Source organism: Ictalurus punctatus, chromosome 17 (genome assembly GCF_001660625.3).
Source record: "Ictalurus punctatus breed USDA103 chromosome 17, Coco_2.0, whole genome shotgun sequence".
Lineage (NCBI taxonomy): Eukaryota > Metazoa > Chordata > Actinopteri > Siluriformes > Ictaluridae > Ictalurus > Ictalurus punctatus.
Window position 1 is genome coordinate 12299348 of NC_030432.2, and position 25602 is coordinate 12324949.

A 25602-nucleotide genomic window follows, 5' to 3' on the forward strand; every position below is an offset into this window, starting at 1 on the left:
CTGTGATGTTTAGCCAAATTGCGGCATGATGTGAACGCTGCATATTCAGATGGAGATTAGAAATGATTTCAAGAAATAAAAAGTTTCATTTAGAACTCACTTAGCGATTAGTTTCTAACCAAATTATGTTAGTCTTAGAAGAGACTGATACTATATTATTTTATTTCAACATCTTCTAATAGTGTGATTAAAAAAAAAACTCTTGCGTCCAGGCTGATGATCAGAGCGGCACAACGCGCGTTTCACACACACATTATATTTCTCTCAAGACCTGAAACAAATAGCACAATAACTCATGAAAAAGCTACACGAGTCGATAGATGTAACGTAAGCATTATTTAAAAATGTATTAATTGTGATTTCAGTTACTTCGTAATTATGTAATGAAGCGTTTTAATCAGCCTGGTCTGCATTTATTGAAGCAGAAAGCTAGTTATTATTTCTCTCCTCGAGCTCTGAACAAAAGTAAACGGAAAATAAGGTTGCAGTACTTTTTTTTTTTTTAAAGAGTAACTTCTGTATAAAATATGAATGAGACTTATATGCAAAATATGTTAATTAAATTCAATTACAATATGTCAATTATATATATATAAACAAATATATATATATATAAAACAATGCGGTAAATGAACACGTCATGAGCTCCATTTAATTGAAATGTAGTGAAAGTGCTAAGCTTCATTTTTGCACGTTAGTTTTACCGACAGTTTATTAATAACTTCTTCATGAGCTCACAAAACAGAATGGACTGCTTTGTGCCACACGAAAAGATTCTTATTATCGATACGTTTACATGTATAGATTTGTAATATAATAATTTTGCAATAATAGCTTTATATTACTGGTCTCCTAAACAGTGAACTCAATGTTGAGTGTTCTGTTATACAACGTCCTGAAGCAGTATTTATTTATTTATTTATTTATTTATTTATTTATTTATTTATTACTTATTATTCTGCACTTGTTCAGCATTTTTTAAATATTGAGACTGAGTGGCTGTGCCAGACCCCTCGGATTCAGGAAAAGTGGATTTTTTTTCTCTTCTTCTTCTGAAGGTCAGCTTAATGCCAACCATGTTTCAGCTTACTTATCAGCCCTACACAATTTCAAGCTGCCACTCTGGTTTATAGTAGTCACCCAAACGTATCTTCCAAACAGAGAGATGACAGTGGACCAGTGGAAAGGAGGAGAGAGAAATCCTGCCACCTCTCAACACCTGACCCGACATGATTCTGTGTGTGTGGAGTGTAGGACTCACTTCCAGGGAACTTCTCAGCCATCAGTGAGCTCAGCTAGCAGACGGCGTACAGAGAGGCTTGTACGTGTGTGTGTGTGTGTGTGTGTGTGTGTGTGTGTGTGGGTTTGTTCCTGCATGTCTGCTGCTCATCTGTTCAGTGCACAACAGGAGATCTGCAGAAAGGAAAGATTCAACTTGTTCCCTTGTGTCATATATCTCAGACTCCTTATTGATGTACAGGTGTAGAGGGTTTACAAGAAGGTTCTGGAATCTTATAATTCACCGAAGCAGGGAGTTGAACATGAAGATTTTTAAGGATAAGATTGAGATTTTTTTTTTTCTTAATTTAGAATTCATCTTGTACGTCTTCATCACCTTTCTAGGAATTCTTTACACACGTTCGTAAAATATCTGACTTTTTTAAATGGCTCAAGCATGTTTAAAATGTTTTCATTTACTCATTATATCACAGTATATAAGAGACCGTACATAGTGAGCTTCTTCAGCCTGTATGTACCAGCTGTTTGTGTTTATGAGTGTTTATAATAAAGATTACTCTTATGGAGAATTATCGGCGTTGTCACTGGTTTTGTGTGTACGTGCAGGGTTATTAGGTGAGGTTCTAAAGAAACGCTGTTTCTGACTATAACATTACTGACAATATTGTAATTTGAACACATTCCTGTAAATCGATGCCATGCAGAAGTCAAAAAACATGCCTCATTCCTCCCTTGATTGTTGAAACAGAATTAGATCACAAAGGAGTGCAACTTGATTAGAGTGTTAAAATATCTCATAACAACTGAATGCAGATTTTTTTTTTTTTTTTTTTTTTTTGTTAAACGGTCAGTTAATACTAAAACACACACACACACACACACACACAAAGAAGTAAAAGAAGCTAAAATAATTGTTCACCTGTTTAGGTTTGTGGAATTAAGAGAACACTGGAACAAGTTGTACAGCTTTAGAAGTACAGCAATTGAACTGAAATGTAAATGATTACATAGTTTCTAGCTTAGCCTCTATGCTTTCTTTCTTTATTCTCTCTACATTCTGTCCCAGTTCAGTACTTGGTATCGACACATAACCATACATGGTCAGAACGAACAGTTCATCCTTTAAAGTAAATAGACACAAAACAATGTGCATTTGACAGATCATTTCAATTGCAAGGATTTATATTCGACAGGATTAAACCAGTGCCGTTCAAAAGCATATTACAGTTCACAAAAAGCATGTGCAATGGATTCATGGCAATATAGTCATGCCAATATTGACCTTTGTAAATCATTCAGCGAGTGAGGCCAGCAATGCCTTCCTATCACATGCACCTCAGACTTGCTGCGTGCACTACGCTGTCCAGTCCAACCATAACAGCTTTCGTTACGCCGCAAGCTGAGCTGAAAGCTATTACAGCAAAACCTTCATCAATATCACTGGAGTTTCTTTATGTCCTGTCATGTCATGTTCTGTCTAGTGCAGTTCAGTTCAAGTGAATAGCTCCTTTAGAAAAGTCATAAAGAAGTAAAGCGATATGTGAGTGCATGCATATGTGTTTGTTCAGAGAGATAGAGGTTTGCTATGCAGTTATTAACTCCCTCTAAACACGACGGTACACAAAGACTTCACACACCTAAAGAGATGCTGAGTAAAGATGTTTGACAAAGCAAATCCTAGAAATTTATAAAGGAAAAAAAAAACACTAAGGGGCTCATTTATTAGGAGACAATTAACCCTGCAGTAATCAGTCCATTTAAAAGGCTAACATAGGACATACAGTGCACACGCCATAACAAAGCCACTCACATGAACGGAATTTAGTCCAAAAGGTGAAAACAAATCAAAACAAACCCCAATCCATTCACGGACGTAATGGAACAGAGAATCAAATATACAGAGAAATTGTTTGTAACATTATAACAATTATAACATGACTAAGCAGTATTAGTCAACATTTGCAATCACTAATAGTAATCTAAGAAGAAAAAAAGTCGAGTTATTTTGCTTTCCCCTCATGTAATTATATATAAAATACTAAAATAGATTGAAAATACTTTTTGTCTTGAGATATAAATGTAATGTTTTTGTATGATTTTGTACGATCGTAAAAGGACATTTAACGGAAATAGAATCGGACGTAATACAACGGCAAAATTAAAATTCAGCAACAGGTCAAAGAACGTTTGCATAAAAAGCAGTGTGTCCTGATCTCCCCCTTAAATGCACACTAGCAGTCAAACACTTGGACACATCTTTTCGACACGTTTACTGTTTTCTACGACTAATAATGCAGATAACAACACAGTAAAATAACACGTATGGAATTATACAGTGAGCGGGAAACGTGTTCGAAGATTCCACTATTTTACACATGAAATTCTGAACTTGTATATTTCCGATGAAGCTTTGCACACTCCTGGTATCTTCATGAAGGAGCTACATCCATGAGGCTTTTTTTTTCAAATTTCCCAACAGGCTGAGCATTTGTTCTAAAAGTAAACTGTGTTTTTGGGGAAACTATTTCATTAAAAATAACACAAAATCAAAAATACTTATTAAAATTACACCTTGATTCAGAAATACATGTATACATGGGCTTTAACTTCACTATTTAACTTTGCCATAGAAATAAATTTCAACTAAAAGCCTTTATTAAAATGTCCTTTCGCCAAAGGAAAATACATATTCAATCTAATGTGTCCAAAGCTTTGACTGAGAGGGAATCAAGACACATACCACATGTTGAATAACAAACACATACATGAAGTTATGGCTTGAATACACACCAATGCCCTGTGATATATTGGCATGAACATGTCTCTACTGCACACAAGACATTTTTGAACTAATCAACGTATCAATGTATTTGAGAGAAGGACAAAATGGCAGCTGTGAAAGCCTTTACACAATATGCAGGAGCTAAACTTTCTTCTCTCTCTTTCTTTCTCCACATAAGACATGTTTGTTACACAAGTAAGAATCAAGTGGCACATTAATTGAAAGCCTGCATGCAGGTCTCATCTGCGTTTCCACCCTGATTTGAAAGGATTTTCACTGCTCTTCGCTCGACGGTTGGTTGGGTGGAAGGAGAAGTCAACATTGCACACAACAACATCCATCCGGACGGAAAAAGGGAAGCAGATCCCTGTGATGGGATAGAAAGGTGGGACTTGTCACAGAGGAGACGTTTCTCTAGGGGAAAGCTGTGGGGTAAAGGCTGAGTGGCTGGCTCTCGTTGGTGGGCAGAGGAGAGCGGTAACCTTCAAAGTTACGAGGAATGCTGCCACTTGTGGAGCCCGAGCTGTTACTCAGCGTCTCGATACTGCCTTCTCTCTGCAGTTCCGCTGAAAGACACAATAAGACACAGATAGGAAAGAGAAAGCGTGGATGGAAAACACAAAGAGAAAATAAACAACGTCTGCACATGTAAATTGACACACAATGGTTCTCTCGTAACTATGCATATTCGGCCTATCAGCTGCCGGGAAATATGAGTGTCTATTTAAAGGCAGAAAGAGTCTATAAAAGTGTCAAATAGGATTTAAATTTATATGTAATTTACTGAGATATTGGCTTTGATAAATTTCTTTTAAGCTGAGTGGCAAGAGTGATTTGATGTATGAATGAATTAGTTAATATTGTCACATGCACCATCCTAAAATGATCCACGCCTCCAGTCTTATTACATATTAGTATATAGATTGCACAACTTCAGGTAACTGATAAAATTGATAAATGGATAATTTACTAAATGACAGTGAATATTAATTTGATCTCTTTTTTTTTTAAAGAACTAGACAACTATTTTTATGCTAATTTCAAATATGTTACAATATGGGATAATTCGTGTGTGCTAGAATGTAAATGATCTGAAAATCATAAACAAATATTAGCTAAACCTTTTGTATGTGACAATAATTTGGAACCTCTGTTATGTTACAACGTGATGGAATAATGAAATAAAGCTTGGATTATTCCACACATCTGAGCTGATGAGGTGTGCAAGAAAATAACTACAAAGGATGAGCTACACGTTAAAGTTAACTATGCTATAAAGGTAATTTAAGTAGTTCTGTCCGAATGATGTACATTAAGGACTGGACATTATTTATTTTTACATACACAATCGATTACGTTCAGAAATATTAACTCAAAATGGGCCAAAAGAGAATCCCGTAGAGAAATATTAATTTGAGCAGGTTTAAAAAGCTACGACTGCCCACATTTTCTCTCTTAAACACACTTTAGACAGTATACACACCCAGTAGAATCAATTATTCACATACTAGTATAATATTTCTTCATGTATTACACAGACATTTATTACATAATAAACTACCAGCAATTAATACCAGCTACCAGGAATCTATAAATAGTCTAACATAATTGACTTACTTATTTTGTTATGTGTATGCGTGTATGTGTTTTGAAATGTTTCCTATGTTTGGTATTCTAATAAGGAGTTTAAGCTTGTTTTGGACTAAATCAGACCAATGTGAAATAACACAGAAGTTAGAACCGGTGTGAACTGGTGTGATCTGATTATGGGACACAAGCATTTCTATAGTTTAGCATTATACTAACTACAGAATTGTATTCTCTTGTAGATTAACAGATGCATAATGCTTTATTACAACATATTCTCTTGATAATGTTTTCAGCAGAGCCATAAAAATCATCTTAATATTACTGAATATATTCAAAAGAACATGCCGAAAAGCTACATTGAAGTGAATTAGGAGAATGGTGTCAGGTTGGACGTGGACTCGTGACCCGAGCGGCAGGTTTAGAAAAAAGCAGGGTGCCAAGGCTTCGGGTGGCTAAATTCCACCGGATGATATGTGCTCAGCAGGGAGGACAGTAAGGGTGTGTGTTTGCTTTTGTGAGAGTGCACCATGCACATAACCCCATGACAGAAGCTCGTAAATCCCACACTGCTGTCTCAAAGTGAAGGGAGTGCACAAGTGAAGTGACCACAATACTGTTTTTCCTAATGCTCGATACAAACATGCACTTAAACCTTTTGGTTTAAATATACACCATCTCCAAGACATCCTGCAATCTGAGAGCGATCAGACTGAGCCTGCAGCAGGTCATGTCCAGTCTCCGGGCAGAACAGCACGGAGCATGTGCGCCACAGACGGACCAATCTGGAGTGGAAGGTATGCAGGAGTTTTTCAACGAAAGTAAATAATGCTGTCGTAGATACCCACACAAGCACTCTCAACATTGACACTTTACATGCAACAGGCCTCCCCAACACATTCCACCATTAAAAATTCATTGATTCACTTCCAGTATTCATACCACTCTACACGTGCTCTGAATTGATCTGAAGTAAAGACACTTGCTTCAATAAGACAATAACAGAACCTTTTGGCCTCACTAGAAAGGTCTAAATTTGGCAGAAACCCAACACTATTCATCACTCTGAGAACACCATCTCTTCAGTGAAGCATGATGGTGGTAGCATCCTTTTTTTTTTTTTTTTTTTTTTTAGCATTACCTCTGGCATCTTGCTTAATTTCTTTGTCTGATTTATTTTATTTCTTCAAATGACCCACATGACACATGTACACTTCTATACCTCTGCTGCATTCCTCTTACAGTAATAAGATGTCCAAGCCATGCCACCTGGTGCCGTTTCAACCCAGAATCCTCACTGGATCAGCAAACCAGGAGCACCAGTGTCACGGTGAAACTGGACTTTCAAGCTGATCGTTAGATAAACCCTCATACACAAATGCTATATCACATGTCTTTAGCATTTCATGTAAAATACTCATACAGCAGTGGTGTTCTTGGGTAATGTAGAAGTCAAGCTGTCAGGTTTACAGTTTAAATCCATTTCACAATGAACCGAACAGTTGGTCCTAGGGTGACCTGGCACTCTGCAGGTCATGCAGCAGCAAAAAGAAGATTGGGAAACCAGAGCCAGCAAGCCTGCATGTATCCCTTGTCTCCTCAGCATGCTTTCTCCTGATTCAGAACACACTGCTGCAGCTGGGGGCTTGTGGTGGCCAAGACAGATTGAGTTGTGCATTAGGAAGAAACGAAACGGGGATCAAAGTAAACAAAAAGCCCTTAATCAGGCTGCTGGGTCTGAGCAAATGGCAGTGAGAGAGTCTGCCTAATTACTGCCCTTACTATCAAAGAGAGAGAGAGAGTGAGATTGAGAGCAAGAGAGCACGACAGAGAGAGGGATTGAGAGGGGGGATGAAGTCTGTAACCCACACCAATACTATACTTATCCCATCTGATTGTTTTGTTTTGCACTTTAATCTCAATGTGGTGCAGCTGGCACTAGTTAGTGCTCTCACGTCACGCTGTTCCTCAGGCCGACGCCGTCATGGCCTTTAAGACTTGGGCACAGACACACACCTTGTGAATGTCGCTACTGCTGCTCAACGCTTCACTGCTCCCCGACTCCCGTTACCTACTCCTTCACTTTCACCCGACTCTCACGAGGTTTCTTTTTTTTTTCTTTTTTTTAAATAAAGATTGATTAACTTGGAAATGAAAGGTGTATATGGGTGTGGGTGTACATAGGTGACACCATTTTCCAGCCTTAAAGTACAGGAACTGCCAAAGGGTTACGCCAACAAGTTATGAAAACAATCAGGCTCCGACACTCAGGCACCATCCGCCATAACACAAGGGCGAAGAGGCAAAAGTGGAGAAACATATTAATAAGAGCAGAGTCTCCATATTTCAACCTCATTAAAGAATACTTTCAGGGCTGGACAGGTAAAGGTGGCAGGACCCTCACTGCACCCACTGAAGCCCGCTTTCAATTATACCTAATGAAAACCTAGTGTAACCTGCCGTGCCCTAACGCACTCCAGCCTGCAGCTCAGAAGGCCGCCAAAAGGCACATTTCTCATATTCTCATTAGAGCCATGCTTTCTCGTAGAGCCATGCTGACTGAGTGGAGATAACGCAGGAGCTGCAGGGCTCCTGACATTCCTGCATGTGGACTTTTTGAGTGAGGAACATCTATATACATGCAGGGGCCAGCATCAGTTCTGGAGGATGGAGAGGTCAGGAGGTCAAGCAAGAGAAGAGACAGTACTAGTGGCATAAAAAAAAAATACAAGCACTACATCCTGGTTCAGCATACTGCACACACGCACATGCACATACAGCTTTGATGGACTATAGTGTAGTACTGCTCCTGGCTGAACACAACAGAGTGATAAGTGCCAGCCCTCCCTACACAGCATGTGCAAGTGCACTCACAAAAAATATTCATGTAATTTCTAACCTGAACCAGGCAAAGCATTAACACAGATGTGAGAACAGCCGTAATTACACATAGACCAATTTTTTCACTTTGTCTTTTAGACAAGAACATTAGATAATTAGTGTGGACTGAGAAGGATTTTTTAAGGGTGACCGCAGCACATATGATAATCCACTTCAACCATTTTATCAAGATTTCTATCCATAATATGTGCTTGAACTGATTAACGTAAATGAGACTAACTAAAACCCAAATTTGTAATTTCCTCATCTTGAGGAGTTGTAGAAGTTGTAACTCAAGTTAAATAAAACTAAAAGCTAATTAAGATTTACAGCCTCCTAATATATATACACACACACATATTGACTGTGACTGATGCTTTAATTAAATGACCAGGAACACTAATGTATACAATGAGCACTGAAACTTGTCAAATTAAAATCTGTAAATTCTACTGAAATAAAGACTTATAGCTGGCAGTGTAACTGACTGAACCGCTTTAAGCCTGAGACTCAAATCCAGGCTGGCAGGACGCAAGGTTCATGCCATTTACAATTACAAATCACTCCAGCCTCTGGCCTAAGTTGTGTTTTGATTCAATTAGTTGATGTGATCGTTGTCTATAATCCTAAATATGCCTTTGATTAATGAGTGCAGTCAGCATGCTAGCTCCAGGGCTGGGATCTATAGCGTCTAGTGGATAGTGGTGATGACCAAAGCTTCGCTTTATGCACATATACAGAGATTCCTCACACTTCCTGTAGCCCGAGGAACAGCGTAAACCTGCACTCAGCTGGACTTTCACTAAGAACAGCTTGTTCTCACACTAACCCAGCTCACATTAACCTAGAAAGAGCTTCAATTTAATAAACGGCACGGTTAAATCTGTACGTCTGAAGCACATTCAGAATGAACAATGATGCTTCAAACTCAAACACAATTTGTGCAACTGTGACCTTTCTGTAAGCAGATCCACAATCAATATTTTATTCGTGGTAAACAGTTTATTTCTTAAAGCAAATGCGTGCTGTGTGAAAATCGAGAGAGGAAGAAACGTAGAAAAAAAGGCCAACGGAAAGACAGAAAAAGGCTTTGTTCACAAAAAACCCCCCACTAAAAACAGTGTCTTTTCTCCACAGGTTGAGGTCATTAGATCCAACAGTGCTTCATATGAGGAACAGTAGCAGCACTACCACTGCGTTCCACTTGCTTTCTTTTAATGCTTTCCTAGAAAGTCTGCTGCACCATGCTGCTCAGAATTTGATATCTAATGTCATTAGCACATACTGTACATAATACACATGCTTCACCAATGATCTATTATTAATTCATCCATGTAGGAATAAAAATAGTTATAACTTAAGTGTCAAAAGTCAGCAGCAGTACATGTGTGCACTATACTCATGGCAGCTAAAACTGGACTCCAAGCACAGTTTCATTGCACCAGTCTGAAATAATGCTTCCGTCCATAGTGCAACAAAAACCAAACACTTCCATCTAACAAAATGAGTTACTGAAGTAAATCTGAATTGTAGGGATATAACTGAATATATTATTTGGTATGAACAGATGATGTTTTCTAAACAGATACAATTACAAATAAGAATGGGAGGAGCACTAATGTTTCATTTTGTTTTGTTTTTTTTTTCGGTTGGAGGGTGTGCATCAGGAGCGGGATCCTGAGAAACACAACTATTAAGTCACACAAAAGCAAGGCTTCTACTTTAATGCAGCTGCTAGTGAGTGGTCAGATATGGGATAATGAAAGACCAAGTTCATTAACATGAGCATTCATTCATTCATCTTTACTAACTCCCTAGTCAGAGTTGCGATATTTATATTTTGGGGAGTAGAACCAAGTAAATTTGTTAGATATTACAGACAGGTATGAACAAAAATGAAAACTTCATGAGCAGGATTAAAAAAAACAACAACTATGTGCACATTTCTAGTTGAGACCAGTTATGAACTTGAGTGATGTAGAACTGTCAGAGACGGATCTCACGCAAGGCCACACCCAGTACAGCCCAATACAAATATGGATATGGATATCTGGAGCACTACAGACATGCATGTACAGATAGTGGCGGTGTTTTATACCACTACTTTCTAGAAACCTAAAACTGCATTTCAATATTTCTAAACTGAACTGAAGAAATTATACAAACAGTTCCACTACAAACTTTCACTACTACCATCTTCACCAACAGCGCATAATCAACTATATTATGATAGTCAATGCAGTCATATTTCTGAGTGTATTATATTATACTGAGAGGAAGGGGCTGTAAATGACGAAGACCTTTTGTCCATTTTTCAAGCAATTGACCGGATGCTACTGGGCTGGAAAAATGACACTATCCGCCACAGTTTAGACATCAGTGACATAGCAACAGCAAATTCACGGTATTATACATGCATACAAACACTGCCCTATAGTACATATACTAATGTAGCTTGTAGGCCATAAAAATCTATACTTTTCTGAGAACTTTATTGCATTTCTTCTTATATACTTACCTACATTCATTTTGTTATTATTCACACCAACCATGACTACCTTCATCTTCCCCTCTGTAAGCCATTAAACATTCTGTCTTGTGGCCTGGTTCTCATTGTTAAAGAAATTTGGGAACCCCTATTCAAATCTGAAACACAGATATATTTTATAAGTGCTCTCTCTCTCTCTCTCTCTTTCTCTCTCTATGTTCTGCCTTCCTTTCACTTACTCTCTTAAGTCCCACTTTCTAAGAGCCACTCCCTTGAGCAAGCTGTTAAGTGCAGTCTCCAAAAAGCCTATCAAATGCATTGTTGCCATCCTTGCTTTTCCTTCCTCACTTCTGAGGCTGTGGTGTTGTCAGTAAGCCTGAGAGAGGAACAGAGTGGCAAAGCTGAGATAAATGATACAATAAGATCTAGTTCCATGACAGGGGTAGAGGAATGTACACACAGTGGGAGAGGATGTAGAGGAAGCTGTGGCATCATTGGATGCTGAAATAATTCTTCACCATCTCACTCTGTCACTGCACATTACACTCAAACTCTTGGCTGGCCAAAGAGTGTGACCCTGGAATGAATGGGCGAGTGCTGAGGGGAAGAAATAATGATGGTGCTTTCTCTTTTCACTCTCCATGCCCCTCACCTTTTAGTCACCGTGACAAATGATCAAATAATATACACGAATATAGGATCTGAATAACTCACATGGACACAGCGTGTGACATTAGAACATGTACCATCCGTGTTAGCCTCAGTGTGTACTGTAAGTCTTAGGCCAGAGCATTAACTGTGTTTGAGCTGGCTTTTAATGAAAAATGATTATTTTCATAGCTCACAGTCATGGATTTAATGGTGTTATAATGTCTATGCATGAATGATTCAGGAGGAATACAAGTAGCTTTAGAAACCTTGCAATGAAGTTTAAAGTTTTGAGGAAAAAAAAACAAACAAAATTTGACCAAATAATGTAGCAAATATAGCCTTAAATATCAGAGAACTGCTTGTAGTGCAACAAAATAAAGCAGGTTAAAGTAGGTCATGAGCCATGTGGCCTAACGTTAGCAACAACAACCAGTGACCTAATCAGCAAAACAAATGTCAACTGTGTGAAAATACTTTACATAAAAGGAATCGTTTTTGGAATTAATTAAAAAAAAATTTTTTTTATAGGAATGTTTACATATAAAGAGATCTTACTGTATTTAGCATATACTTTATTATATCTATACTTTATATTAAATTGATAAATTTAGATTTGAATAGTGATTTTTGTATGAAAGCGTATAACTGAATAGAAAAAGCTGTGGTTTAAGGCATGTATTTTTTTTTTTTTTTTTTTAAGTGAAGTGCTTTAGTTAAAAAAAATTTCACTTGAAAGCTTCATAGTTTTTAAAGGCAAAAAATATTGGATGTGTATCAATAATGGCTGATACTCAAGGTTTCAGCATCGGTATCAAAAAAGAAAAAGTGGTATCTCTGCTTACAAGGAATGCTGTCCACTTATTGTCACTAATTTAAAAATCAGAACGTGCACAAACAGAAGACACAGCCTGATCACATAGCGTCATAATCCCTGACAAACTGTTTACGTCTTCAGGCTCTAGCAGCAGTCGCTGGGTCTGTGGTTCTTGTTAGGAACACAAAGGCACTAGCATGTCACATTGCGCCTCATAAGTGACGTAAAAGTTCTCCATTTGTCCTCCAAGACAAATAAGACATTTGAATATTTCTGCTTAGGTCGGTAAGTGCCTGATTTCCCTATGCAAATATATGCTGTGCAAGTCTACACATAAGTGCTCTAGACTAAACTTGAACTTTAATACTCTATCTCAACTCCAGTATAGCACAAGCTTCAGCAGCAGGCTGAAAGAAACCGGATTAGCACCAGGTTTGTTTATGTAATCTATCATACGTGTTGTGAAAGCAGGCGCAGGATGATTGATTAGCAGCGTGCTAATATCTTGCGTGGCGGGCGGCTGGGCCAGTGCACTTTCGGCTATGCGTTATTGCTCTTGAGATTGCTATCTTTTGCTGTTAAAATGAGCACTCACTCAGATAATGGCCCTCCATTGCACAGATGAATAAGTGTGACTCAGTCCAATCTAAATAGCAATATTACCTTCATCAACCAAAAATGGCAAACAAAATGGAGGGTTTCTCAAAGCCAGGCTCAGAAATTGCTCATGCTATATGTTTGATGAGCCCACTTAGTTATTAGGAAGAGATGATTACGAGCTGCCGTCATGTTAAACAGGACATTCATGTCATATTTGTGATAAACTTTTTCTTTTATCTTTTAATATTAGGCAGTCATGCGAATACGTCACACTGAGATTTAAGATCTAATCTTTATTCTACCAAAGATTACTCATGGGTTTCTCGGAAGGATGAATTAATCTAGCAAACACACCAGCTGCTGGCTATCACCGTATATTAATACACAGCTGACCGGGACTTTATTCCGCTTCTATATATGTCCCAGTGTGCCAGAGTGTCTTTGCCTGCATTGTCCCAAATATGTCATTGAGTGTCATTCAAGTGCACCTTTAAAGCAGCACTTGTAAAGCTTTCCTGACCACCGTGTCTGTCGAATGTAAAGTACATCCTTGTCTTCGACCAGAGGAATAAAAAGAAGAAAAAAGAAAGTGGTAGAATTGGCAGTTCTTTCATTTCATTGTGGATCGCATCCAAAGCCTACCTAAGCACAGCTCAATCACAGCCATGCTTCAATAGCAAACCAGAGCACTGAGTCATGGTCATCTTGATCATTGTAGAGTGGCTGGAAAATAAACAGACCTTCTCGAGACTGTTAGCAGACTAAAACAGAATTTTGGCAATGAAGCACATCTTACTAACTGTTAGAACTTTGTGCTATGTAAGTAATAAAACATGCTGGGGTGTGCTTTTCTAGAAAAATAATCAACAGTGGAGTGGTGTGATGAGGAAGTAGAGTTACTATTACCCCCTCAATGTTGATTATTATTATTATTATTTTTTAAATCAATTACACAACCACATGATGTACATTCTACCCATTCACTGTTACATTTAATGTTGCATGACAAGTTAGTTCCTATTATCACTAATAATAGTTATAACTATAATTACAGTTCTAATGATTGTAATTAAGAGATCTATAGTAATAGGTTTCTTACAGCCTTTTTTTCTCTCACTCTCTTAAAGAGACAAAAAAAAGAATGCAGCTCGTAATGTTATAGTGAAACTTCAAAGCCCTCTGTCCTGAAGATATTACTATGTTGGACAACTTTACCTCTGACTGTTACAAAGCACCGACACTGGAGACTCCTTCCAAAAATGCTAAATAAATGTCCCCTGACAAAATTTCACCACATCAACAATTACACACTGTTTTTAATCCACTTATATAGAACGTCTGACATACAAGTTGTTACAACAGAAACAATAATGTAGTAGAATGAGCTCAATAATGCAAACCTTTCAGCCAGAACTACTGTCAGAGCTGCTGTTCCAGAAAATGAATCAACCCTTAATGACCAATCCTGGATCAAGCCTTCAGCAGTGCTGTGGTATAAGAGTGTAGTATTCCCTATTCTAGTACAAAAACCCCTGAAAGTAAAGCAGACTACAGCCTAGTGGGGTGTGTGTGGGTGTGTGTGTGTGTGCACGCACGTTTATAAGGAGTGTATACTTGTGTAGGTGAAGCATATATTTTCCCACTAACCTTCAGGCATGACTGTGTGAGTGCCTGTCTAAGTGTGTGTATGCATGTGTGACGAACTTTCAGTGTTTGTATGTATACATGTGGCCATTTGTGTTCACCTATGCGTGTCCATGCGTGTCTGCTTGAGAATCTGTGTGTGTGTGTGTATATGTGTGTGTGGAACTCCCCTGAAGGAATGCTACAGGACGTTCTGGGAGAAAGACTCTGTACTTGAGAGCCGTCACAAACATCCTCTCAACAAAGCAGCCATTGTGGCGTGACCTGCTAGGCCAGTGTAGGTTCTCTGTCAAGTGCACAAAAAGGCACTGGCTCTCGTAAGTGTTAAATGGAGCACTCGCTGTTAGTTCAGGGAACGAGTCGCATCTTCCTCACTCCTTTCCATTGCCATCTACCGACAGCCCAAAAGCCATCCTTCCCCTCCAATTACATTACTGCAATTCACCTCACAAAAGTACGACCGCAGATATGAACTGAAATGATTAAGATTTCAGAGAATCAGAACCATAGCAGTTTTAAATGCATCAGAAAAGATTAAGCACATAAATACGGTGAGGTAGGTTGTTAGATTATAAGGCTGGTAGTAAGAAGAATTTCCACTGATGTTTTGGTGTACTTTAATGCAGCAGATTTATAAGAGAAATAGATACAAGGGTACTTCTATTAAATATTGTTACTTGTTTTAACCTCAGTACAAACTGGCATACTGGTGGTATGAACTTGAGGGAAAGCAGTGCCTCAAGGCACCGAAAATGCTGCAGTCCTGTACTCTTCCCCTGCTTAAATGGAATTTATGTTGGTTTAGTACCAATCACCAAAATCTAATTTGCAACATGTCACTGGCTGAAATCTAATTTCAGGATGACTGCGTTTCAGGAGTCTGTGAAAAACAGCCCCATCACCTGCTCAGGGCGGGGCAGAACAGACTTCCTTCTCATCAACCCATCAAGATCATTTTCTCTGAAGAACAGAAATAGTGGCCTGCTGCCTGTCTGCTGCTTCAGCGAGACATGACAGCAGAGAAAGACTGATAGGAGGTAAGGGCAAGATGGAGGCAATGATGGAGAATTAGTTAGAGAGGAACATAAAGAGAAAAAGAAATAAGTCTTGTCCCATGACAGCAAGGCAGTGGAATCTTCTCCAGAAGAAAAGATGTGTGTTAGATCTTAAGTGCGGAACCATCTGCCTCCGTTTTTCAAAGTGACTGTCACTGAACCTGCTGCCTCAAACGGAGTGTGTTACTACTATAAAGAGAGCTTTTGGGTATGATATACACCACTCCAGATATGATGTAATCCACCTAACACTACACACACACACACAGATTTCAGTGCTAAAAGTCATCTGATAATCCTAAAACCTACCAAGTAACTGTATGCAACTCATTCCTATTGGAGATAATAGTAATGATAAGTGGAGGAATATCAGTATTTACTCATCTTAATCCTCTGTGGTAGTTCAGAAGCATATGATTAGATTTCTTTTCTGGATGGTTTTCAACTACAGCCGTGGCGTCTGGCTAAGACACAGACGCAGGCTGATAAAAATGATAGTCGTATCTCATCAGAGGCTCCAGCAGTATGTCCCCGGTCCCTGAGTGCCTTGTTTAGCGCTTCCTTCTGCAATCCATTTTCCGAGCAATGCTCTGGGCTTTCTACTGAAGCAAAGGGTTAACTATGTGTTCATCTGCCTTGCTAGATGGCCAAAAGTTGAGTGTAATGTGATCAGTAATGAATTTTGTGTTACATTAGGCTGTATAAATGGATGGACAAGCGCAGACTACAAGTGTCCGGGAGTCGGCCTTAATCTAATGATGCAAAAATAGAGACAGAACCAATTACGAAGAGGGCCAACTCGGTGCTGCTGCAGGGACTGCAAATGAATAGGTACAAATCAAATTAGTGCCTAATAGACGCGCTACGAGAGAGGGCCAGTCGATGCTAAGTGCATTAGGGCCTTGTGACCTTGCTGCTCCAAGCAGTGGCGTGCAGGATTCAACCTCCATCTTCCTTCAGAAATCAAAGGGACTCTTGTTCGGTGAGGGGGAGGACCACAGAACTGCAGCGTCTTAAATGAGTTAAACATTTGGATTGCCCAGAATGGCAATTTCTCCCTCTTTTTGCTCCCGTTCTCAATGAAGACAACCTAATTCATTATTACAAAATGTGCAATTTCAGAGTTGATCTTCATAAGAAATCACTTTAATATGCCAGGACCATGTCTTTTAGAGGAATTTCACATTTTTCTAAACTTGAAAAAAACAGTAAAAGAGTCACAATAACTGTGAATCGTCTCGGTACACGAAACAAAATAGGCTAACTAGCTAAAAACCATTAGAGCTAACAGAAGTGATGACTAATCGTGTGAGTAGGCTAATAGAGATGACACCTGATGAGGAGTTTTTAAACAGATTGCAATGGATTGAAAACTGGAACTAAGCCTTCAGTCCTGTCACAATGAGTTAGATGAGTATGCCTCATTTCTCTGAAATGCTACAAAAGCACTGATGTGTTCACTTTTAATATGGGCCTAAAATACATAAACACGAATCTTTGAAAGACAATATACAAAGATGTACAAATGATGTTATGGTTATGAAGCTGTCAGTATGTATGCAAAGAGAAGAACAGTCATGACTTTGTAATTCACCTGTTCCAGAGCCTACAATGTCTCTGCTGGGTGACTCAGACATGGCTTCAGCAAGCCTCTCCCTCAAGCCCTCGTCTGTGGCTTCCACAGAGGACATGTGACGCAAGCCAAAACTCTCGGGCCAGCTGCCACACACCTCCAGCAGGGTCACACTGTGGTCAAATGTGCCTGAGAGAGAGAGAGAGAGAGAGAGAGAGAGAGAGAGAGAGAGATTGAACATATGAGCTTCAGTGATGTACTGTGAATATATTAATAAACTGTGTTTTAAACCCTTGTAGTCAGCATCCAAAATCTCTGTGACATTTTACAATGGGCAGCAGAGAGAAAATAACTGGCCCCTATCAGGACTGCAGAGTGCACACATGCTAGGGGAAAATAATTTGTAAAATTAAATTTAGAATAAAAATACATAAGTACATACATGTACTTAACTTCATCTCCAAATATTACATTTACATTACATTTATTCACTTAGCAGACGCTTCTATCCAAAGCGACTTAGAAATGAGAAAAATATGTTTTTAAGTCCTCAACTTCAAGGTATTTAAAATATGTAATAAACCCTTCTCACTTGTACGTCATATCCTACTGGCCGTGTCTCCATAAGTATAGCAGTACAACATGCAATTATTATTTTATTTTATTGTACTGTCAAGAAGAGGGGTTTTGTGAAGAGTGAACATGTCAGTCCACTACAGTGAGTCATGTAAGGATCAAGAATCTGCTCAGCCTTATGAATTAGATAAAAATTAGAGATAATAGTAGCATAAAATCTTAAAAATATCATTCTGAGTGGATTTATATTGGTTGATTTGACCAAAAATTGATGCTGTGGTTATGGTAGCAGGAGGTAAGAAATTGTATTGCAAAAATTTGCACATAAAACATAAAGAAATACTCACTGATCCACGCATTAAACATTAAAATGAGAACGTTTATTATATACCTGTCTTCTTCACAGTATGTGATCACTTATGGGAATATTAGACTTAAGTATTATGGAGTTAAAAATATATATAATCTCAAGCATGCTACATGATCAAAAAGTTAACGCACATTGTTGCCTACACAAAACCACAAAAAGACAATCATTTATTATGATTTTGATGCTAGGTCTTTGGTTGGGTATGTTAAAACTCAACTAGAGTAATGCAAAGGATGAGTTAAGAGAAAGAAACCAGCATTTAAGAGTCTCCTATAATGGTGTATTTAAGAAGTGTGAGACAGTGGCGTTTCTGGGGTGTCTCTGCACACACACTTATGCGCTTTGTGAAGTACAGCTGGGTTATCAGAGACGCTCAAAAGGAGGCCTTTTGATCTTTGGGCCAGTGGCTATCTGCAATGGCCTGTGTTCTCCTGTACAGCCTCAGCCACACTCCAGGCCTCTGACAGGCCATAATGACAAGCGAGAGAGAAGCGCGGCCGACCAGCAGCCCATTTCTGATAGGGGCGCGGGGGCCTACCGCTATCTGCTGTAAAACACCACGCCATCCAGACACACACTGCAGATAACCACTTCATAAAAAGCTGATTGTCCCGTGTCTGACTCCTCAAAAAAGTGTACACTCCAACAGAACCAGCTTCAAAGCCACAGTGCGGGACCATGACCACACAAACAGATCTGTGTGGCATAAGAACGTTGCATCACACATCTGAAGTTAGAATTGAATTTTCTTTGCCGCAGGGTGGGACTTGTAATTTTGGCGTAAAACCTAGCGAAGATTGGAGTATCCACATAGAGTGAAAAGTACATATGTGTATATCTGAACATTTGTGAGGCTTAGCTGGGATTTAATCGGAGTGTGTGTGTTTACAAAAAACAGGCCAGCAGTTGTGCACGCATGAATCAAAGCTAAGCTGGAGAGAGACAGAGGCAGGCACTATTACACAGAATCCCCTGCACTCCTGCTGATCTATCCTTAAAGTATGGATTTCAGACATTTGGATAAAAAAAAGTAGTAAAGTGCAACATAGTAAGTCATACAAAGAAGCAAAAATGGAGGCAAAAATGAAAGTAACAGATTGACTGGCAACTGAGGAACTGGAAGAGCTCTGTCTCTCTCAATCTCAGTGCTTTAGTGGGGCAGTTGGGCAGCAGAATGACACCGGCAGAAGGGAAGAGCAGGTCAGGAGTTCATGCCGTCCACCGAGGGAGTGCTCTTCATCAGAAAGGCTGACAACCTGCCACAGTCTGCATTCCTCATTCTTCACACCCCTCAGCTTGAGACCTTGCCCAATTAAATAATAAACGCCTGCCAGAGGATGAGCGGTACATTGAGAAATCAGTGTCCAGAGCAGCACCACATGGCCCATACCTTCTGCCCAGATGTGCCCGTTAAATTTTTGTTTGATTTTGCAGCTCTTGGAAATCTCATTTGAACTATTGAGCAAGGAGGAGATGATGTTCAGATGAAACAAACAACAAAAAAAGTGTTTTTCATTACGCTAGAATCCATGTGGATCTGTCCTCTCCCAGCTGCTGGAGAATGTAGGTCTGTTTATCTCACACTGCTGTGATTTGAGGATTTAATTTAGCGTGTGTTCACCTTTACAACCAAGCCTCGTGTCAGATGAGCCAGCTTTCCATACGAACGTCAGAGGCAACGGGACGCACGTTACCTGGTCGCTGGGTTACCAGAGCATGAAATAACAACCCAAACTCCTAAATGAGCGGCCGGATCACATGAGGTGAGATTAATTCAATTAAGTTTTATTACGGGGTCATAAATGAATTCAGGTAAATAAGTATTTATGACTGGAAAAGCACATTTCAGGTCTGTTAATGACAGTCACCTGCATTTGAAAAACAACTAGTAGGCTCGTGGAAAATCCAGTGTGTAAATCAGAAACTGACAGCAGGGGTGAAACAAACAACCAAAAAGAAAAAGTAAACACTATTCCAGTCTAGAAAAGCTGCATCACACTATGCATGCTAATGTCAGAATTGATGTCAGATAATGTTTAATGTCAGAAACTCCCAGCTTTCAAAAATGAAATTAGCATAAAAAGTGGTAAAATTGTGCAGTCATTACAGCCAGCATTACAGTCAGTGATTTAAATGATGTTCGAGATCAGAGGACATAGACAGGACTTATCAACTTTCAGTGGATCTGCTGGAGTGCGCGGCCTCTTTAAAGTGTCCCCACTAGCTAACTTGCCAGATAAGCAAAACACTGGGCACTTCTAGTGGCTTTATTTCTGTAACCTTTGGCTTTCTTGTCTATGGCCTCCCTTTATAGTCTTTCACATACAGGTTATTCTAAAGTGCTACTCATCTCTCTCTCTCTCATACACACACACACACCATCAAGCACTCCTGAGACACCAGACTGGCAGCACCACAGGCACAGGTATCACTGCAGAAGCAATATAGACCCTGAACTTTACCAGAAGCGTTTGCAGCGTTGTGCAAGTGTTAATGTATGTGTAAGCTCTAAGGATTAACAGCATGATACGCAGCTTTTAGGAAATCTTTTTCTCAGAGACACGAGTCTCCATCCTTTCATTACACTACACATCGGCTTTTAAATCATTTAACTCCTCACTACTCTCTTTTCTCTCACCCTCTTTAGCACCAAGAGTGTTAGTAATCCCATCAATAACCATGCTGTGCTTTTACTCATATGAGCCCACACAGACAATGCATTCTCAGTCCTACACTCTTTTTTCGCAATTAGACTTAAACCTTTAATAGCATAGAGTGCAGTGTAGGTCTGAAGCAGTGTGTGTGGCACCTATACACCCTGATCCCATTCAGCCCTAAGTTGGGTGTGAGAACTTGCATCTCTTAAAATGGGTAGATCAAAGCTAAGCTAAGATAAATCCCGCTTCATACCACTTCAGGTGATAAAGCCTTGTCATTTCACATTGAAAAAAGGTGTGCAAATATGAATAGGAGCCAGTCTTGTCATGTCACACTGTTCTGTTTCAGCTCCTAAACTTCGCGTGGATTAAGCAAGGCATGGGATTTTTGATTTAGAGACTACATGTCTGCATTCCTCAGGCTAGCTGTGAAAGATCTAAAACATATTCAGGCCTCTGAGAAAGAGACAACACAGAAGCATGACTCACTGTGAGAGATGGGGAATCAGTCAACCTACAACTGAGCCAGTACAACATGGGTGTGAGCTACGAGAGACAAGGTTATATAATCAGAATCAGTGCTTTAACTTGGAATCAGAAACAGAAGGACTTGGACAGAAGATCATTACATTATACACTAAATATAACTACAAACACCTAAACAGCCCATACTGGAAATAAGTAGTCAATAATGTATATGCTGTATACATATAATAATAACATTCCTTTCTGAAATATAGTTGAGCTATATAGGTATGTTAAGCTGGAACTCAAACTGAAGTACAACCTCAATTCCGAAAAAGTTGGGACAGTATGCAAAAAACAAAAAAAGACATTTGAAAATTCAATTCACGCTGTATTATATTGAGAACACATTATTAACACATTATTTGATGTTTCGCTTTGTGAATTTAGTTTATTTTTGAAAATACACACTCTTTTCAAATCTGATGACTGCAACACACTCTAAAAAAAAGTTGGGACAGTCAGTGTTTACTACTTTGTAACATCACCTTTTCTTTTAATAACACTTATTAAGAGTTTGGGCGCTGAACACACCGGTTGGTTAAACAAGTGGAATTTCCCCCATTCATCCATTATGCATTTCCTTCCTTGCCTTATTTTGTGCTTCATAATGCGCCACACATTTTCAATCGGAGACAGGTCAGGACTGTTAGCACCCGCACTTTCTGCTTACGCAACCATGCGCTTGTAATCCGGGCGGAATGTGGTTTGGTGTTGTCCTGCACTGGATGGCAGCATAAGTTGCTCCAAAATGTGTACATATCTTTCTGCATTAATAGTGCCCTCACAGATGTGTAATATACCCATGCCACGGGCACTGACACAGCCCCATACCATGACAGACACTGGCCTTTGGACCTGATGCTGATAACCGCTTGGATGGTCCTTTTCCTCTTTGGCCCCCGAGAACACGACGGCTGTTTTGTCCAAAAACTATTTGAAATGTTGACTCATCTGATCACAAAACACGATTCCACTGTGCTACTGTCCATCTCACATGAGACCAAGACCAGAGAAGTCGGCGGCGCTTCTGGACAGTGTTGATGTATGGCTTCTGCTTTGCACAGTAAAGTCTTAACTTGCATCTGTGGATGCAGCAACGAATGGTGTTGACTGACTTACAAGGTTTACCAAATTATTCCCGCACCCATGTCAGGATAAGCATTAAAGACTCGTACAGAATTTTAAGACAGTAACATCTGAGGAATCGGAGATCACACGCATTCAGAACTGGTTTTCGGCCTTGCCCTTTATGCATTGAGATCTGACTGGATGCCTTAAATCTTTTAATTATATTGTGCACTGTAGAAGGTCAAATACCCAAAATCCTACCAATCTGTCATTGGGGAATGCTGTTCTCATGAGTCTCAACCCATCCTTGTTCTTGAAGGACTAGGCCTTTTTTTGGAGGCTCCTTATATAGTATGATTGGACGATTGCCTCACCTGTTTCACATCACCTTCTTATTTCAACTTGTCACTTAGTCCAAAGTTGCCTCTGTCCCAACATTTTTGGAATATGTTGTATGCATCAATTTCAAGTTGATTAGGTAAAACATCAAGCACCTTGTCTTTATACGTTTTTTTTGTTTAAATACACGTCAAAGTACATTTACAAATGTAGCATTTTCCATACTATCCCAAATTTTTCAGAATTGGGGTTGTACAATGATGCTTAAATAAGCATTCACATTCCTGCTATAAGCAAGCTGAACACACTAGCAGTTGACTTTGAATTTGTATTAGAGTGAGGTATTAGAGAAGCTTCCAATGTCCGTACGATCATAGCCATAAGCACATAAAAAGAAAAACAAATTGATCATAGAGGAGCACTTTAAAATACACACAGAGGCTGATTGAGTGTACTTTTGAGTAAAAATTGGATTCAGTACCATGGATGATCAAAGCAATGTGGGTAAGTCATGATTACTAGGGGTATCATTTCTGCGGGTATTCCCAGTCTCAATACACGTGCCTCTGAATTAATTCCCAATTAGAGCTCAGGATGGTGAGAGAAGACCCTCTCCAAGCACCATGTTGGATCAACCACTGATAAAAGCATGAGGAAAACAAATTGTAGAACAGCTCTACAATGTGGAGAACATTCTGTGGAATGCAACAGATCATATTATACCACAGCACTGATGAACGCTCGATTCTGAAGTGCCCAAAAAGTGTTGATTAATTTTCTACAGTAATACTAATGCGCTCATTCTAATACTTCATAATTTCTATAATAGCAACTTACATACAGATTTGTGTGGTGGATGCTCCAGATAAACAAATAGAAACCATGTGTAATCATTGATATGTTTATTTAGCATATTTGGAATGAGTCTCTAGTGTCAGTGTGTTGTACCAGTCAGAGGTAGAGCTGTAAAGTTGAAGTTTTCCAACACCGGAAAGTCTTTAGTATGGACGGCTGGACAAGATGCATTTATTTGTATTGTTAATTTTAAGAGAGAGAGAGAGAGTGAAAAAAAGAAAGGCTGATGAGAGAACAACGGTTTATAGCTATTATAAAGTAAGTGATGACAGAAACTAACTTGTTTCCTGGAAGTAAATGATGTAGTTTTTGTAAATTATGAAAATATTATAATTGCTGAAAACTGCCATGGTATAAGAGGAATAAAACACCTCAGGCTATATCATGTCAACCCATTATTATTTTCCTGTAACAGCATGGGTGGTTGTTAGTTTATTCCATGTCATTTGTGACAGCATTACTCTCTAAGTAAGCCTTTAGTTGGTTGTTGAGAGTTGAGATTGCTTTAGGGTGGGGCCTGACAGAATTAATAATAAAGACAGTCTTGGCCTCAGAAATGATTAAAGGGGAAAGTTATGCTTGACACAGAGCAGATGCTGTCGGATGTTGTTACTGACAAACCGAGTGGCCGAGTGCTTTGACAGCTCTGGTGAGGAGTGCGTACTCTTAAGGTCTGCTATGAAAAAGGTTCACCAACACGCATACAAATACAGACACAGAGCACCCTAAAATGCCAATCAGTCCAATCTTTCACCATAGATACAAAGTATGGATATGCCGGATATATATACTGTAAGTACACAGGTTTGCCTTGATCTAGGCCATCTCCATTCATCACAGCTCCGATATTAAGCTTTTCTAAAGCTAACCATGGATCAGTATATGCATGCCCCTTTAAATAAGTCCTGCTCTATGTGAAAGGAACAACACTAGGTGCAGCTAATAATGGAGCTGAGTGTAGTGTGTTGCACGTCTAAGCAGAAGGCACCTAATTGACATGAAAGAGGATTACATTACATAGTCATTTAATGAGTCAGACCTTGTTCATACTGAGACGTTAATGTGTTTCACAGCTACTTGAATGCTTCTACTTCACTGACAGGCTGGAACACACTCATCACCATTCAGTCCTGCAGGACCAAATACCAAAGCAAATACCAAAGACAGAGTTCAGCTGTACTCTATACAGTAACTAAACCCAGAGATATACTACACCACATGAAACATCTATCTTATAATATTACCATAAACTTATAAACATTTAGATATGTTGTGTGTTCCAGATGTGCCATTTAACCATAACAAAGAATACATAAATACATAAATTAAATGGCAAGCTAAAAAGTGCACGCATCTCCATCCTAACTCAGAGCATCATCACACCAAGTGTCCGAATGAGAGTCTCAGATCTATGAGATGCATCAAATTTGGGGCTAAAGGTCAGGATGATCATTAATCAAGCTGTGGCCTGTTCCAACAACCCATCAGACCCATGTTGTCAATCAATGGAAGCTTAGCTGCAATGCTGTCTGGGTCTTCCAACATACAGGTGAGTGATGGATAAAGGCTTTATATCCAGAATTCACACCCCTGCATTCACACACAGTATACAGATACAAAAACATCAGGTTCAGTGTAATGTCACCTTCAGTTTAAAAGATATAATGTATCGGTAACAATCAAAGCACAACTTGAAAGAACTACATGGCGGAAAGCCGTGACAAACAGACATAATTTGGACAGTGATTTAAAATTGGTAACTGGAATTTGCATTTCAGATGAAAAGCTTAGCCAAGACTTAACAACAACTAGTGCTATTTTTTGGTGTGTGTGTGTGTGTGTGTGGGGGGGGGGGGGGGGGGGGGGGGGGGGCTTTCTGACATAATTAGTATCTTC

General features: G+C 39.2%; 1 protein-coding gene across 4 annotated transcripts in view; it reads right to left on the reverse strand.

Moving 5' to 3' along the window:
- Nucleotides 1-270: 270 nt before the first annotated feature.
- Nucleotides 271-25602, reverse strand: part of bcas3 (BCAS3 microtubule associated cell migration factor) — a 222000-nt gene continuing 196668 nt past the window's right edge. For all 4 annotated transcript variants that reach the window (XM_017490616.3, XM_017490615.3, XM_017490614.3 and 1 more), the window contains 2 exons: nt 17335-17502; nt 271-4587 (listed from right to left, as the gene is read on the reverse strand). In XM_017490616.3, the coding sequence (XP_017346105.1) occupies nt 4436-4587; nt 17335-17502 (320 nt within the window). In that variant the 3' untranslated portion in view covers nt 271-4435. The remainder of the gene's footprint in view (nt 4588-17334; nt 17503-25602) is intronic.